The sequence below is a fragment of the Phaseolus vulgaris genome, chromosome 2, assembly GCF_000499845.2.
Source record: "Phaseolus vulgaris cultivar G19833 chromosome 2, P. vulgaris v2.0, whole genome shotgun sequence".
Lineage (NCBI taxonomy): Eukaryota > Viridiplantae > Streptophyta > Magnoliopsida > Fabales > Fabaceae > Phaseolus > Phaseolus vulgaris.
This window is the reverse complement of record NC_023758.2, coordinates 36,363,846-36,383,282: the sequence shown is the minus strand read 5'-3', so window position 1 is coordinate 36,383,282 and position 19,437 is coordinate 36,363,846. Positions and strand designations below refer to the sequence as shown.

General features: G+C 33.0%; 1 protein-coding gene across 1 annotated transcript; it reads left to right on the top strand.

Annotated features, from left to right (window-relative positions):
- The first annotated feature begins 2,554 nt into the window (after positions 1-2,554).
- LOC137811761 (monolignol oxidoreductase AtBBE-like 13) lies at positions 2,555-4,477 on the top strand. Its single transcript, XM_068613596.1, has one exon. It carries the CDS (start codon positions 2,640-2,642, stop codon positions 4,218-4,220), a length of 1,581 nt encoding a protein of 526 aa, XP_068469697.1. The 5' UTR covers positions 2,555-2,639; the 3' UTR covers positions 4,221-4,477.
- Positions 4,478-19,437: the final 14,960 nt, after the last annotated feature.

Below are 19,437 nucleotides of genomic sequence, written 5' to 3'. Positions count from 1 at the left end.
TGAGCTAAACTTTATATATTTCTCAACATTCCAATGTATCTAATCAACAAGCTATTACAGAGTCCATAGGAAATTAGCCACCTTATAATAAATCATGTGCTTCTCCATAGTGTGGTGTGTCAATTTATGCAGTCTCCTAATGAGACTTATTTATCATTAGAGTGTAACAGTACAATTTGAGACAAATTTAGGTATGCTATGACTCAAGGATTATTACATGAGAACAAAGGGAATGCTCAAATTGAGGGACAATAATAGATTAGGCTGGTATGCTGGTCAATACCTGGTCTACCATCACATGTTGCATTTGTTGCCAATAACCTTGTATTCTGAAAAAATTAGAGCTAAAATGTGGTTATCTACTTAATTTGTAAAATGATGAGAAATTATAGGTGATTAGCCTTCTAACTACTCCATCCAACCATTATTTATTTTATTTTTTGTAATATTAAATGTTATTAGGTGTTTAAACTTAAAAACTCTACCATATATTTTTCTAAGCTTTTAGTATTCTTAAAAACAAATCAAAATACATTTATTATTGTGGTTAGTTTTATTTATAATTTCAAATTCTATAACACTAAAAGAAAAATTTATGTCGAAATCAAATTTTAACTAAATTTTGTAACATATTTTAGATAACTTAATTAAATTTAATAATTAAAATTAACTTTATGAAATAATTTTTTTTTCATTTTTAGGGTTAGCGTCCTAAGTGCTAACCTATCATCATTACATGCCATATCTTTCTAGCCTAACCTATTTTTATTAGACTAATTACAATATGAACCAAATAAGATTGGACTCACTTATTTTATTTTCTCATGTATTGAAGATATATAAATATGAGAAATGTAAAGGGAGGTAGTTCAACTACCTCCATTCTTTATTATTTCCTTTCATAAAGAACTACCTCCACTATTTATAAAATTACATGTGTTGAAATTCATAACTATTAATATTAGATTTGATTTATGTGATAAATATTAAAAAACATTGAGACATTTTTATGTGATTATGGAATAATTGACTAATTTTTAGTTTTCATCAATCTATATTTAATCATATAATTAAAACTTAGTATTTAAATTCTTACAAATATGCATATAATCAACTTAAAATTATCCAAGTTTGCTTTTGAAGTGCTTCTTTTACAAAGGAATGAATAAATTCCTTATTTTCTAATCCACTGGACCATTGAATTTCCTTTACATATTTCTGATTTTCTCATTTATTTCCACTTTTTCAGTTATGTAGAAAGTATTATGGCAGTGAAAGTTGCCAATAAGTCAAAAGTTTATGTTTGCTTAAATGTTTGTAAAGTTGATTTTTAATGAAAATAACTTCGGTTAAAATTAATAAAGTGAAGTAATTTCTTTTTAAATATTTTTATTCTAAAAATAACCTATTAGCAAAACACAATATAGTTTTTAGTGTCCTACTCAATTATTGAAAGTTGTTTATAGAAGAAGGTAATTTAAAAAATTGATTGCAGTTTATCTAGCTTTTCTAGTACCATGTTTTTCGAATTTTTGTTTTCATATAGTTACACTGCAACTTCAAATTTTGTTTATACGTTAAAAAACAACATATGATCTTGAATTGTGAAGGTTCAACCCGAGTTAAGCTTGGCTACAACAGTGGGGAACATTTGTTACTTTAATTACTCTCGGTAAACACGTATTACAAAACTTGAGGATGGGTCTTAAACGTTTCGTAACGCAATGAATTAAAGTGAAAAACATAGTAACTGATTACTCATGTGAACCATAAGATTATAACCACACAATGCCAGAATGGATTTGATTTACACATAATTTTCAATGCATGCATAGGTGTATTTTAAGTTTAATTTAATCTTATAAAATCGGCTCATCTAACATACCCTCTCACGTCGAGAGTAACAGCTCGTGCGTGAGACAACATATTATAGATGATCCGATAACGACCCGATAACAGTTGACACGATAGGTCCAACAAACTCTTAAGATAGACTTTAAATGACTCTGATACTATATTAAGAAGTGAACTTTAAAGCTTAACTCAACTCCATAAAACCGACTCATGGAATAAAGTTTACATCTACTTATATACAATGAAATATTATTATCTCTAATCGATCATATCTCCAACGTTATTCACACAAACATTAACAAATTCGTGTGGCCATTCATTGCTTACCCTTGCACATGACTAATGACTAAAGGGGTTATGGCGCTCTCTTTTATGGGATGAAGCAAAGTCGTCATTGTCAGATTTTTTTGTATATGGAAATGGTCGATGTTCTTCAAATCAAAAGAAAATGAAAAAGTGTGTGTTCCGCATTGTCATAATTAGAATTAGAACATTCACCCCAAATCAATGCCACTACTTTTCATCCATATGACGTATGTCTTAGCTAAACTATCCTTCTGTATAACACGCCACTTAAACACGTATGATGTATCACATTCATTTAATTTAATGTAAATAAGTGAAGTGTAGAATTCAGAAAATATTGAATGTAAATTTAATAAATAGATATCCGTAGTCTTAGATTTTGGTATCCGTGCTACACACCATTATGGCACACAATAGCTCCATTATATATTGAGCTTCGGTGACACACTTCTAGTCACAAAACACAGAACACAAAAACCATGGTGTCACCAATCATACCCTTGTCACTTTTAGTCCTCCTTTTATCAGTTTCAATGGCTAATTCAGCTTCATTTCAAGAGAGTTTTGTCCAATGTCTCCACTTGACACAGTCTGAATTTGCTTCATCAATTTACACTCCAAGCAACCCTTCATTCACCAGCCTCCTTAATTCCTCCGCACAGAATCTAAGGCTTTTGGTGCCTTCAGCACCAAAACCTGAGTTAATATTCACACCCTCCGATGATTCCCATGTCCAAGCAGCGGTAATTTGCTCCAAGAAACTTGGGATACACTTTATTGTGCGAAGTGGAGGCCATGACTATGAGGGAGTCTCGTATGTTTCTGAAATTGAGAGCCCCTTCATAATTGTTGACTTGGTCAAGCTCCGTGGCATCAATGTTGATATAAAAAGCAACACTGCTTGGGTTCAAGCTGGTGCCACAAATGGGGAACTGTACTACAGAATATATGAGAAGAGTTCAGTTCATGGTTTCCCTGCAGGCCTTTGCACAAGCTTAGGTATTGGAGGGCACATTACAGGAGGAGCATATGGAGCCATGATGAGAAAGTTTGGCCTTGGGGTGGATAATGTCCTAGATGCCAAAATTGTTGATGCCAATGGAAGAATTCTTGACAGGGAAGCCATGGGGGAAGATCTATTTTGGGCAATAAGAGGAGGTGGAGGTGGAAGCTTTGGCATCCTTCTCTGGTGGAAGGTAAAACTGGTTCCTGTGCCACCAACTGTGACAGTTTTTACAGTTACCAAGAGCCTTGAGCAAGGAGCAACCAAGATTCTTCAGAGATGGCAGGAAGTGGCTCCCTATATTGATGAAAACCTCTTCATCAGAGTCATCATTCAGCCATTCAGAGCTGGAAATAATACTCAGAGAACTATCATAACTTCTTACAATGCTCTCTTCCTTGGTGGGGCCAGTACACTCCTCCAAGTCATGAAGACAAGCTTCCCTGAGTTGGGTTTGACAAGAAAGGATTGCTTGGAAACTAGCTGGATCAAATCTGTGCTCTATATCGCAGGCTTTCCGAGTAACACCCCTCCTCAAGTACTGCTTAAAGGAAAGCCAACGTTCAAGAACTTCTTCAAGGCCAAATCAGATTTTGTGAGAGAACCTATACCAGAAATCGGGCTTCAAGGTCTGTGGCAAAGGTTGCTGATAGAAGATGCCCCCTTGATGATTTGGAACCCGTACGGTGGAAGGATGAGCCAGGTTTCAGAATCTGACACCCCATTTCCTCACAGAAATGGAACATTGTACAAAATTCAGTACCTGAGTGCGTGGCAAGAGGGAGACAAGAATGTTGCGAAACACATAGATTGGATAAGGAAACTTTACAGCTACATGGGTCCTTATGTTTCCACCTCGCCAAGGGAAGCATATGTGAATTACCGAGATCTTGATTTGGGAGTAAACACCAAGAATAGCACAAACTACATTCAAGCAAGTTCTTGGGGCTATAGGTATTTCAAGAACAACTTCGAGAGGTTGGTAAAAGTTAAGACCAAAGTGGATCCTGAAAACGTCTTCAGGCATGAACAAAGTATCCCACCACTTCCAATCTAGTAAAGGCAAGGAATGGGAAAAAAAGGCACTGTGATATGCTACAATTTCTAGACTGGTATCTATAAATTTGTGAAGGGGTTAATAACTTAATATGCAAGTTTAGAGCAAGGAGGTACAATACAATTAAATTATATTGGTTACTTCAGAATATTATGTATGAGTGACTGAAGTGTTGTTTCCCCTAAACATGATTATCAAGTGTATCACTTCAAAAATAAATTCTTGAATATGGACAACGAATTTCTTTCACCGTGCCAGATATTTTTGTTCACTCTATTCATTAATATCCAAAATTTTGGCGACAGCAAGAACTCACCCTAAGCTTCAAATTTCTAAAACCAATGAACCTTACAGTTTTGATTTTGGGCACCAGTGAACAATTATTTGGTTAGATTTAGGCTTCGTCTCAATTTTTTTGTTTGTTTTAGAAGCTGTTTTCTAAAGCATTTCTATCTACACAATTGATTAGTCAATTTATCATCTAAATTCTATCAAGTTTTAAAACTGTTTCCAAATTAAATGTTTCAAGAACAGAAGTATAGAAATAGCACGAAGAGCTCATTTGTTTTTGTTCAAGTATCATGTTGAAGTGATCAGGAACAAACATTCAGAAAGAAAAATAAAAAAGAATTGACAACTTTAGTTCTTACACAAAATTTAAAGGAACACTACCACTACAAAAAAAAAAATATTTTTATTCGGGTTATTTTTAATGATTTTGGTGCTTTTAATCCCATTAAGTATGTTAGACGCGGTTTGCTTTTTCTCTAAAAGATTCAACGTCGCTAATAGATTACTGACGGTTTTTACGAACTCCAGAAAAATAATTATTTTTCGACGATTTTTTGAAACCCTCGTTACTCTCGGTGGTTTGGAAACTGACATTATTCCCGACGGTTTTCAAACTCACGTTATTTCCAGCGGTTTTCAAAATCTCACTACTTTTAGGAGGTGCATGTATAAAAAAGTAGGTGTCAAATAATAAAAATGTTGAAACAAAATAGCTCATTGGTGTTCTCAAACCCTGTGTTCTTCTACCACCTAACACTAATACACTACTGTGCTTCAACTTTTTTTATTTACTTTCTAGGATTTCGTAATACTATATAGGTATAATTTCGTATTAATACAAAATAATTATATTAATATAAGAAATACATATTACTTACTAATTCATTTATCTTATTTATTAAGATCCATTTAGTGACTGGTGTTAGAATAATAAACATAAAAGGTTTAGGTTTGATTCTTATTATAAAAAAGTAAATTCATTATATTGATAATTTTTATCAAACAAAATTTATGAAAATAAACAATGATATCATCTAAAAATTTAGATAATGTTTTCTTTTTCAGCCAAAAATAAACAATGTTAAAAATTTAGACAATGTTTTCTTTTTCAGCCAATGCATATTTACTTACATCTAAAATGGAACCTATTCTACATTGACCAGAATTCTAATACAACTATGAATTTCTTTAAAAAAATTAAAATTGTAATACTATTTATATATTGTGTGCACTTGATGTGTCTATTACATTTAGTTATATATGCTCTTCAAATTATATATGCTCTTCAAATGGAATTATTGGGTAAACTCACCACCAATCTGGTTGATTTGAATGTGTCCTAATTTCTTCAATAATGGACAAACTTGAACAGTTAGTTAGTTTCTTTTAGTAACAAATAATAATTAAAAATTGTTAAATGAATGTGTTGCTTGACGTGTGATGTGCACATTCCATATAGACAACAAAATAGAATCAATAAGGGCAAACACCTTTCCAATATTGTAACTTGTCTCAAATTGGAACCATATATATATACTTTTTATTTCTACAATTGGAATCGTATAATGCAAATACTTAACCATGGTCATGACAATGATACCTTAAACTTTCCAAATGAAAATGGGAACAAAAGCTGTTACATTAAATAAATTATTAAATAGTTTATTTCAGATGTAGCAGTGTTGTACAATCTAAAATTTCGAGGAGACTAGTCATATGATAAAAAAGTTCATCAGCATTCAATTGTTGTCATAAAGACTTGGGAAATAGAAACTTGAAAACAATAAAGGGATACAATCTAAAGATGAGATATGTTCACCATTTTCAAAGCCAAAGCAAAATTCTCGAGCAAAATAAACATGGGCCAGATTTATCCAAACATCAGGCATTTGGACACAAACACTACCACTGACAACTTCTTGAACCTACAAAAAATTAATGATGTAACTCACGGATAAAAGTTTAAGCTCACTATAGTCCAAGGTTTAGCACACATATAACAACTTGTGTAAAGATATCTTTTGACACATCAAAATGACATTTCTCTCCTAACACTACCACAACACCATTGGCAACACAAAAATTAGAAGAATGTTGAATCAAAACCTACAAATATTTTGAAAATAAAATACATATCAAATAACATAATTTCCACTAGTAGGACAATATAAAAATTATACATGTAAAGAATAGGAAAAATATGACACTTCAGAAAAATGTTATTAAAGAAGTGTTGAATCAAGGTAATCTTTGGACATACTACATGTTAATAAATTGCATCTTTTCCTAATAGAGAGATATACATACTCATCCACATACAAGCTATAGTTGGAAGTAACAAGTGCACTTATAATATAGTATTTAATTGTATTACATGATAAAATAGGATAAACTTATGGATAAGTTTATTCAAAAACCAAAATTTGTATATATGGATAACATGTAGAACCTACAAACTACATTCTCTATAACAATGTTGTTAAATAGCCATTATAGTAACACTATATTCTCATTATTGAATAATAAAGTGAATACTTCCCCCTTCTAAATTCAACTATCCAACAACTATTATGTTGAGAAAAATGAACGACATATAAGTTACAACTAAAAAAAGTTAAGCTTGTATTCTTTAGTCTTAAAGCATGGACAACACAAAAGCATACAACAAAAATGCAAATATCTGGTTGATTATATTTCTATGCATCTGGTGCTTAAGCTGCTCCAAACTGATTCTAATTGGTTTTATTTCTATGCATGTCAAGTGTATGAAATGCTATTACTAATGGAAATGTTATAATTAATGAAAATGCAAATATATGTTTACAAATCAAAAGTTAAGAAATAACAATGCAAAAAATAACTTTTATTCTCATAGATAGTAAGAAAGATGAAAAGACCTACGTACAAAGTTCTTTGGCCTTTTTCAAATGAGTAGCCTCTAGCTTAGAATTTTTCTTTTCATTGCAAACTACTACAAAATAGTGACGGTATCATTCAACATATATCAGAAAAATAAAACATTTTTTACTCTTTTCTAATTAGCTTCTCCAAAAAAGCACTTGTATGAGAAAAAAAAAATCAAATTAGTTTCTCCATAAAATTACCTAAGTTTAGCTTTTGGTGAAACTTATTTATTTTTGCTACTTATTTTCCCTCTTATAAGTGCTTAATAAGAAGTTTATCTAAACAAACCCCTCACTGGATTGGTTCAAACTGTGAACATGAAAATAACAGTAATTTATTCAACCGGAAAAAATCAATTCAAGTCAGAAAAAAACAAAAGTAAAAGTAAAAGGAAAATCTTGATTGGGAATACAACAATATTCTTTATGATGTCTATATTTATAATGAGGAGGTGGAGGAGGAATCAAAGATATACGTAGTGCAAAATATTTTTTTTAAGTTAGAAAAAGTTATCAAATTTGGGGATTTAGTGCAATTTATCCAAATATAAGATTATTTTTCTCAACTGACTCCACTAAAATTGATGACTAAACCACAAATAAAAAAAAACAGAGAAATCTTTTGAGTAAATAGAAACTTATTCTATTTGAAAATAGGATGTAGAAGTTCTAACTCCTTAATTACTTTGTAGGGTGTGAAGAGACAAAAGAGAGTGAAATGTAGAAAAAGAGTGAAATTTGGAGGGATGGGGATGGTTGTTGAGTTTATGACTCTCACAACAATGTATTAGTTCACCGCATAAAAAACATTAGACATTCCATCTTTTGAAACCATGATGTTATTTGACTACAATAGTTTTATGCTCTTTCTAAACATCTTTCTCCTACTTAATTTATTTATTTTATTTCAAACTCAAGATTGTTAATCTATTTCTAATTTTCAACCCATCGAATTTGTTTGGTGCTATTAGTACGTAGGAAAATTGTTTAAGTTTTAGACAATTGTAAGTTTTACACAACTTTCACTGTATATGTTAATAGGTTTCTATATTAGGAGTTGGTACTTCTTGTATAATAAATTTCTAAAAACAATTTTAGTTCATTACATCTTGAATTCTGTTAGATGCGAAAACTCCTAAAATATATTGTCTTTATTAGGAAGATTCTCAGTAAACAAATGAAATGTATGAACAGTACACCGAGTCAATGTTCTTATTGCAAATAGGAGAAATGATATTATCATATGAATACTTTGACAAGTTAAAATACTTATCTGAACAATATGTTTTTCACTAGACAAATGCATACTTTATATATATATATATATACGGAAAAAAACTAGATAAGCAATATAACTACACTTTGTATATTTGCATAAAATGAAAACTTTCTCAAGATAGAGGATGTTTTCTAGACTTCGATAAAAACTCATATTTATTTTAACATTCAAAATTTAACCTAAGTTTATTTATCTTTGATCGAATTATTTTTACTTTTAATTTTGTTATGGATATTTTCTAATCAATTAAGCTAGAGATTAGTTATGTCTTTCCCGATGCAATTGTTCCTCGCATTATCAATTTTCATGTTTAGGGATATAGATTGAATATGATTTTTCCATATTTATTATTTGTCAATAAAAAAAGAAAAATATGATTTTCCCACTAAATTAATAAATTTTTATTTAACATTATTAAAAATTACTATGAAATAGTAGGTTTATTACTAGCATTTTTTTTATCAGCAATAAGGATTGAATGGTTCAACCCTTATACATAGGAATCAATTTATCTTTCTCTGTTCTCCCAAACCATCAAAATGAGAGAGTAAAAAATAATCTACCACTATAAATCACGTACAATCTCAAAACAAACTCATTACAATCTCACTGCAACCATAACAAGGGGCAAGATAGAACAACAGACCTTAGCCACCAACCCAACAGTCCACAAAAACCAACAACCATCAAAATAGAGATACCTATCACCCTAAACTGGATCATGCCAATTAAATCGATTTCAAACACGATAAAGGAGCAAGACACCAGTCAGAAAAGGAAAAGCAAGCTGAGGGTATTTTAGAAGTTACCCATAACCAAGCCTTCAATTGAGCCAAAGTGAAGATTTCATAATGATCCACCACACCTCCTTTAAAAATAACCTTGTTCCTATGACACCAAATCTCTCTAACCATCGAGATCCACACACTTCCCAGCACAAAGTTAAATGGCTTTATAACATTACAAAATTGCAAGAAGTGAGCGAAAGGATCAATGGAAGCGGCCGACGACACTCCTAACCACGCGGAACATTGACCCCAAACGAGCCAGTCAATTATACAGTCAAAGAGTAAATGACTAGTAGATTCCTCCTTCAACCTGCAAAAACAGCAAACTAAAACGTCAATCGTCACCCCTCGCCGTGCTAAGTTGACTTTAGTAGCAATCTTGTTTTCCAACACCCTCCATGCCAGAACCTGGGCCGCAGGCAAAGCCTTAATACTCCAGAAAAAGTTGTACAATTTTGACAAATCCCCTCACTGTGTCCCCTTAAAACACTATAAGCCGATTTAACCGAGAATTCAGTAGACTTACCATCCCTCCAAACCCACGAGTCATCAATATCCGGAATAATACTCAAACCTCTAATTTCTTCAAAAAGTTGGCCTACCTAGGACTTCTCCCATTCAAATAAATTTCTTCTCCACCCAAACTTCCAGTTCCACTCTCCTTCTTCCTAGACCCCACAACATTCCAACAACTTATCTTTATCCCCGCAAAGAGAGAACAACCTCGGGAATTTGTTTTTCAACTCTAAATTGCCCACCCATTTATCTTCCCAAAACCTAATTTCCTTCCCATTACCGACTTTCCATCTGAATCGGTTGTCAAACTCTCTCCCCCATTCCTCCATCGACCAAATCGCCTTTAGCTCCCGCCACCAAAGGGACCCCATCGTTTTTTATCTTGGCCCTTTCAAATTTCTCCAACCCCCATACTTGGATTCTACCACCTCCTTCCACAGACCACCTTTGGGAAAACCCAACCTCCAAATCCATTTTCCCAACAAAGCAATGTTGAAAAATTTAATATTAATAACCCCGAGACCACTAGTTCCACAGGGCTCACACACCTTCTCCCAAGAAGCCCACGCAATCTTTCGCCCACCTGACCTCCAACCCCACAGGAAATTCCTTTGGATTTTCACAATCTTCTTCACAACAATAGCTGGGATTTTAAACAAAGACATATAAAACAAAGGGATAACAAAGACAACAAATTTAATCAGACAAATCCTTCCTGCCATCGAAATAATTCTGCCTTTCCATCTTCCCAGTCTTTCCTTTATCTTCTCAACCACCCCGTCCCAAAATGCTTCCTTCTTGTGACATCCCCCAACAGGCAACCCAAGATACTTGAAAGGATAATTCATCACTTCACAGTTAAACATTTTTGCGAAACAACTGATCGTGCAAGTATCAACCCCCACACCTCCAATACTACTCTTCAGAAAGTTCACCTTTAGACCTGAAGCCAGCTCAAAGCAATTCAGAATAGATTTTAAACAGAAAACACTTTTGGCTGTTGCTTTGCAGAAGCATATTAACTTTAACTTTATTCCTCCCAACCTCCACACTCTCCACCCAGTCGAACATGACAACATTCCTTACCACTCCTGCTAAACCTTCAGCTACAATAAGGAAAAGAAACGGAGCCAAAGGATCACCCTGTCTCAAACCCTTTGAAGGAACGAATTCCTTAGTCGGACTGCCGTTAACCAACACAGATACCGTTGCAGACTCCAGACAAGATTTAATCCAAGCAATCCATTGTTCACAAAAACCTAATCTTTCAAGCATATAACTGATGAAATCCCACCTTACCGAATCATAAGTCTTCTCATAATCCACTTTGAAAAATAAGCAGCTCTTCTTCCTCCTTTTTGCCTCCTCTAAGACTTCATTGGTCACCAACACACTATCCAAGATTCCCCTACTAGCAAGAAACGCAGACTGTCTCGAGTCAATGATTTTACTCATCACCTTTTTAAGCCTCAGAGATAGCAACTTCGATATGATCTTATATAGACATCCTACCAGAGAAATAGGTATAAAATCACATAAATTTTGTGGATTCTCCAGCTTAGGGACCAAACACACGAACGACGCATTTGTCCCCCCTAGGCCATTTTCCGACTCTAGCAAAATATTTTACGGCCAGCAGGATACCATCCCTAATAAACTCCCAACAAAACTTGATGAGCCCAAAGTTAAATCCATACGGACCAGGACTTTTCGAGCTTTCACAATCCCAAACAGCCTCCTTGACTTCCTCTTCGGAGAAAGTACTGACCAACATCTCATTATCAACAACAGAGATAGAATTGAAAGGCACATTATCCAACCTGACTTGAAGCCCATCAACACCTTCAAATTTGGCCTTGAAGAAGTCCCTGACCTTACCTTTAACCACCTCCTTATCTTCACTCCAAAGACCATCAACTACCAGTCCATTAATTTCGTTTCTCGCCCTCCTCCATTTAACAGTCGAATGAAAAAACTTTGAATTAAGGTCACCATTTTTTAACCACTTAAGGCGAGCTTTCTGATGAATAATTGTTTCTTGTCTAAAAGCATTTTCATTTTGTTCTGCTAGCAAAGACCTCCTCTCCACTCTGCCTTCCTCATCTAAGACACCAGCATCATCTCGAGCATCAAAATCCTCAATTTTCTTTTTTAAAATCTCCCCTTTCAAATTAACATCTCCGAACACGTCTCTGTTCCATACTTTTAAATCGGATTTTAGCTTCTTCAATTTTTCTTTGAACACAAACAAACCTCTACCATAAACTTCATAACTAAGCCATTTACTTCGAACAAAATCCCTGAACCTGCTATCTTTTTGCCAAACATCCAGACTACGAAAAGGTTTCGGACCCCAATCTGGACAGGAGTCTTTAATTACCAAAGCACAGTGATCTGAAACAGATCTACTAAGTACGATCTGCTTACTATTCGGCCACTCCTCCATCCATTCCTTAGAGACAAGGACTCTATCAATTCTACTTTTAGCAGTACCATTCGGTTTCTACCAAGTGAATTTTCGACCAACCATCGGAATGTCCATTAATTCAGCCTTTTCAATAAACTCATTAAAATCCCGCATTTCTCTATTATAATTCAAGCCCACAGCCAAACTTTTCCTCTCCTCCTTTGTTCTGATTGAGTTGAAGTCCCCTATTCCACACCAGATCCTGTTTAACTGACACGCTCTATGAGCATTAATCTCATCCCAAATCGCTTTCTTTTCCTTCAGAGAACCTGAGTTATAAACATTCACAATAGTTACTCTTACTCCGTCACCAACCTTCTATACTCCTTCAATAATCGAGAAATTATTCCCATTAACAGAACTTAATAATTGGAAACAACTCCTTCTCCATAAAGTAATAATCCCACCTGCATTATTCATAGCCCCATTTTCAATCTAGTCTATTTTATTAGAACCCCACATATTGAAGCAATTCTCTTCTCCGAACTTAGAACACTTAGTCTCCTCAATACACACCATTCCTACCTGTTCTTTGAAAATCAACTCCTTTAGATATCTTCTTTTGTTACTTCCTCCTAACCCCCTCACATTCAAACTAATTATTTTCATCATCAGACACTACACTCTCCTTCCTTTTGAGCAACATGTTATCTCTGTCCCGAGCTTCCAAGGCTTGCAGATCTTTTACTACCACTTCTTCCTTCCCAGTAAACGAAAATCCCAGATCTTTTCCCATGTTCCAAATTTTTTGGGCTTCCGATTCCTTATTTTCCAGCCAATAACGATTATTACAGTTCCTTACATCATTGTCAAAAATAGAAGAGACAACAGTTTCTAACCTTTTACCCGCCAGCAAATACGGAGCGACTTTCTTTCTCATATTCTTAAGGCTGGTTCTAGAAAATGTCTTGCCAAGTCTTTTTCCACCTGCTGCCTCCGCCGAAAACACCATCTCAATCGCCCCTACTGACCCCTTCCCGACACTCCTATTAATGCCGTCAAAATCTCCTCCGTCCGCCGCTTCAGCCAAGCCACCCACCGTCGGCGAACCACCCATAGACTCGTCGTAACCGAATCCTCTTCCGCCGGTGACCTCGAGCCCTTCGTCTCTGTAAACGGGCGCCGCTGCCACCTCGTCACACAGCGACGCACCCAGAAGGTGCCCAAATGGCGTCGTCACTGTTGTCGTTGACGTAACTAAAACAGTGTCGCCGTCAAATAAAACTAAGTTGCCCTTAACTCCATCACCTTCTCCTCCAATGTACGAAAACAGGAACTCATTCACATCTTCATCATCAGTGACTAAATAGCGTGCCTCCGAACTCCCTTCAGACAGCTGCCCCCATTCCATGCACTTACTGCAACCAAGCTGAGAAAAACGATGACACATATCTTCTTCAAAGGTGATCCGACACCGATAATCATTGATATTATACTTTTTACCACATTTGCATTCACGCCCGCTAGAATCTTGATCCGTAATCTAGCAAACTCAAGAATCTCTCGTGCCTCTGTTGCCTCATCCACCTCAATAAACTTTCCTACTAACGCCCCAATAAGTTCAAAGCATTGTCTATTCCAAAACATTAATGATAAACCCCTAATTCGAATCCAAGCAACTTTACCAGAGATGGAGAAAGAATTATCCCAAGGGACAAGAGAATCAAAGATATCCCCAAACCACTCTTTGTTATCATCAATGACCTTCGCGACAGAAGTCTTACCATCACCAGCCAGCAGCATAAAATTCTCCCCAAGATAGCTAAGATTTAACAAACCATAACCACCCACCACAACACTCTCCTTAACTGCCTGAAAATTAGACAGTTCCGAGAACCTCCCAATAAAACAACTCTCGAGCCACAATGATGGCTCCACCTCAACCTTAAAACAAGGTATAGCAACTTCGAGCTCCTTCTGTTCACCATCACTCTTTTTTCCTTGAGGCAAACTCACACTCCCAGTCATAACCACTTCTGCGAATGAACGGTGCATCTCCTTCTGGCTCCAAACTTTTTTAGAGTCCTCCACCCTCCGGTTCTGATTACGCGCTTCCTTTGGCTGTTCTTTCTTACGGTATCTGGCTATGTTCACACGTAATTTCCATAACCCAATCCAAATAGCATCCAACCTTCTTTCTAACTCGCAAACATCTCTCACCCCTTGGAACCTCACAAACCCGAAGCGTTGTTTTCTATAATTAAGTTTTTTGGGTATGAAAACATCCAGAACTCTACCCCATCTTTGGAAAATATTCCAAAGCTCCTTTTCTTCATGACCAGGCGGAATATTAGTGAAGAAAAACGAAGTATCAGCCATGGAGACAACCTTACCTTTCCCTCTCTCTCTAACTTCTCTCTAATAAATATGGTGTTAGCTTTGGCTCGTGGGACGAACAAAATGGCAAAGAATGCTATTACTAGCATTAATAATAATTATTAAAAACTACTAAAATATAAATAAAATTTATTAAAGTGAAAACACTTTATATAAATTACACACAAATATATGTATGAGAAATATACAAAAATGGTTTGCATAACTTTATTATATTATTTAATTAATAGTGTGGAATAAAATAATATATTCTCCCACTTTAATATATATGGCATTCAGCATCTTGGAATACTTTAATAAAGTTGGTGATTTTTATCTTAAAATAGTAGGTGCAATAGATTATCATACATAAATTATTGACCACCAAACATGCTGTCTACTACGCGCTGACGCCATTTAAGGATGTGCCGCCACTCATTGATTATTTTTTGAACTTTTTCCAGATTAATGAATTTTATTAGCAAGGGAAGAAAGATATATCTTGAATAATTTCAATATTTCTATAACTATTTCAATAAATTAAATAAACACAGTATCAATTTCATTTTGTCAAACATTATCCAGTTTGCTTCCTTTTGTATCTTCTCTTTTATCGAAAAGCTCTTAAATCCTTTTAGACATTATTGACTCATATAATTTGATGATTAAATGTGGAATTGAACATTGATTACTTTTACATTTTAAAATAAATTTACGTGAAAATGAGTATAAAATGTTTTTTTCTCTGAAAAAAACTACGCCATAAGAAGATAATACAGTTGAAGGATAAGGATGATTCGCGAAAGAGAGCAAAGAGCAGATTTGAGATTCCCGACAGCTTCATTCATAGCATGCTTAAATTAAATTATTTGGTAGTTACAGGTCACCTTTTTTGCTTTTCACCTTTATTATATATTCTTTTAGAATTGTGAATTCCAATAAATCCACGCTTGAAATATTCTTTTCTAGTTATAGATATTTTTTTGCCTTTATTTTTGTTTATTAAAATTATGAATTTAAATAAATTCATTACAACACTTTTTATTTTAATGTTTGAATATCCGGTCTTTGTGATAGATCGACCGGTTAAATACACATTATAGTTTAATAGTTAAGATAGTTGTAAAAACTTTCTGAGAATCAAAAATACGTTCCACTAAATCTGAGTAACCTCTATAAAAAAAAGTTAACATTGATATATGATAGATTTAGTCCATTATAACATAGGGTCCATAATCAAACATTATAAATAAACCATCTACAAAGAAATAAAGTACGTTTTGATTCAGTTTTTAATATACACTTCAAATACTAAGTACTTACCCGACCGAGCACCAGTGAATTCAGGAAGGAGATAATGTTGAAGAGTACGATATAATCACCGACATCTCAGTAGTTATATACAATCAATTTCAAACATTATATAGATCTACTTTATTTATAGAAGTACACTTACATTCTCTTTGTGATTGGTTTTATTATTAACAAATATATTAAGGTGAATAAGATTATATTATTTGTTGTGCTTACGAAATGATTATATTTTGTTTAACTAAAATTAGAATTAGAAAAAATATAATATTAAATATTAAAGTTGTATATGTTGTTTACGTAATTTCAAAATTTGCATTATATGTATCTGTCATATTGTCACTGAATAAGATTCTACAATATTTCAAACCAAATATTCTATATAAATCTAGTTATTAACTTATATATTACTAATGTGTATAAAACTTTTAGAACCTATTTTAAGTTTTTATGATATTTAAAATCATTTTAAAGTTTAAATTTAATCTTGTGAGTATTTAAAACTGAAATGATAAACTTGGTATAAAGACAGATACTATGAAAGTCAATATAGATCATAAAGTATGTGAAATGATGGTAAAAAAATGAAAAATAAAATGTTGATATTTTGCTAATAATATATATGTAATGTTGGACTTAATTGAAATTTCGAAAGCACTTTCAATAATCAAAATGATAGGAAGTGATTAAATTCAGTTACTAAATTCAATATGATATGTTGTGACCTCATAATTCTTGAAAAATGTAAAAAATAACTTTATTTTATTTTATTTTTACTTGTCATCCAAATATGCAACTTCAACTATTTTGTGAATAGATACGTACCACATTGATGGATAACATGTCAAGTATGTAGAAGTGTTAACTTAAAAAAATTTCTTTTAATGGTAGAACTAAATAGAGCAGATTTTTTTTTTATATATATATTTAGAGACTTTAAGAACTTTTTCATCATTATACATTTTTCGAAGGGAGGAAGAAAAGTGGAGAGTGTAACATTTAGACGAATTTAATCATTTATCTTATGGATTGATGAATTAGGAAAAACATTTATTGAATGACACTCTTTGAAGGTTATGTTTAATATATGAGAAGTTATAGTTACAAAAGAAAAACATTTTATGTTAGATTATTTAAAGAAGGTAATGAAAAATAATTTATATTAATTTTATCCTAATATAATGTTGAATATCTTAATAGAGATCAAATCAAATTATGGTATATAAATACATGTTGAATATCTTAATAGAGATAAAATTAAATTATGGTATATAAATAGAGTGCGAACATAATAATTTTACAAGCAATTTTTTAAGGTTACTTAGATATAATTTAATTTGTGTCACACATTATTAGACTCTTCTTAGATCATCCACAAATATTTAATCTCAAGCTCGATATGTTCATTTGCGTAAAGTAGTGTGTTGAAGATATCACATTGACTATCACTTAAAAAAAATAGTTTTGAAATGTTGAATTAAGTATAAATCCAATTGTTAAGAATTACTATATGGTTTTATACAACTAATGTTATCCTTTTTTTTCTCCTCTAATTTAAATTTGTGTAATAAAGATAAAATATAATTTTCTCTTTCAAACTTAGACATGTCATATTTATAGGGTTCCTCTGATGAGAATCCTCCTTCTTAATGTTCATTAGATAGTTATAAGTACTGGAAAAAGGGCCAGAGGTGTAGGATACTAGAAAAAAAATGAGTTTCGAAATCCAAATATTTAGTTGTTTCTCGACTTCTCAAAATTTCAATAACAAAATTACCATTTACGTTAATTTTAATAGACATATCAAAGAGTGTCCTATAATTGACATACTCATTGCCAAGAGAACGACTTATGACCAACATATTCGTCGTCTAATAGACAATTTGTTATTATCTGACACTTAGAGCTTGTACTTTTCTAACACTTAACTTTAATATGAGGTGCTTCCTTCACTATGTACTTGGTTGAACAAAAACCAACCTCTCAATTTGAGACATAAAATTATTAAACATATTTTATATTATTTTTTTCATTTTTCTCTCTTCGTAATATATATAATATGAAAAATTTTATTTACTCTATTATAACATGCTAAAATATTAAAGTGAATTTTTTATTGAGTGCTAATATGTGACAATCCTGTTTGGTACAGAAGCTTGATGCAATATATCTGATTGTATATTCAATGTTTGGTGTTGGTGGTCTTGATCTTAAAAATTGATTGTACATATTACTGCTGCCAAAAGTCTGGGTAGAGTATATTCAAAGTTTGGTGTTGGTGGTCTTGTTTTTTAAAATTTAATTGTATATGTTTCTGCTGTCAAAAATCTGGTTAGAAACCTGTTATTTAAGTTGGGTTATGCTTTATTATCATGTGCTGGCTGAGAGGTATGCAAGGTCTGAGTTTTCTGGGACAATTATGCTAGAATAATACAAGATGATTTGGGGGTGAATGATGGGAAAAACATATGTGTGGAACCAACACAATCACGAATCAACCGCAGAAAATAAACAACACAGAATTTAACGTGATTCGGTCGTCAATATGCAACCTACGTTCACGGCAATTAATTAGGTTTTTATTCTGTTTGTTATAATTTTATTACAAACACAAAGATCTCTTAAATAGAGATTATAGAGGAAACACAATAATTAAATCACTCACTAAAACATGGTGTTTAGTCAGTCTAACCTAATTATTCTTGACTTCACACTCCACACACCAACGTTTCACTATTGGACTTGTTGAGTCTCAGTTTACTCTTTTTTGAGTTTTGTATGTGAAAATTGGGAAAGCCTTTAGAGAGTAAGGATTGTATTTGTTTAACCAATCTTATGTGTAAAGATTAGAATATTTCTTAAATAATTCGTTTTTATTTTATTTATTTTTTATCAAAGAAAAATGTGATAATTCTGTTAAAATTAGTAAATCCTACAAAATAATTTTGAAATTGCATTTTCGTGTGGTTAGTCGACAAAGTAGAATTTTTCGATTTTATTTCACTTTATTTTAATTGTTCTATATCATTTCACTTCCTTTAGCGAATCAATCACTTCAAAAAAGTCACTGCAATCATACCCTAAGGGTTAGATATTGTGGAATATTCGGTACACATGGTAGTGGGAAGAAGAAAAAACTGCAGATAGGAAAAATATTGATATCGCATAATAATCTTGGGTGTGAAATGTTTTGGGTTCAATATTGAAGATTAATTCCACTTTGTCGTCACTATTTTCCATCTAAAATGAAACAGCCATTCACATGACGTTGGACTTAGCTCAAGTACACGTATGGCCGCTGGAAAGTAGCATTACCAAGAAGCAATCAGTGTATTTATATTACTCA

Bases quoted from the DNA above. Each gene is read 5' to 3' on its own strand.
- LOC137811761 (XM_068613596.1), top strand. From the start codon at position 2,640: ATGGTGTCACCAATCATACCCTTGTCACTTTTAGTCCTCCTTTTATCA.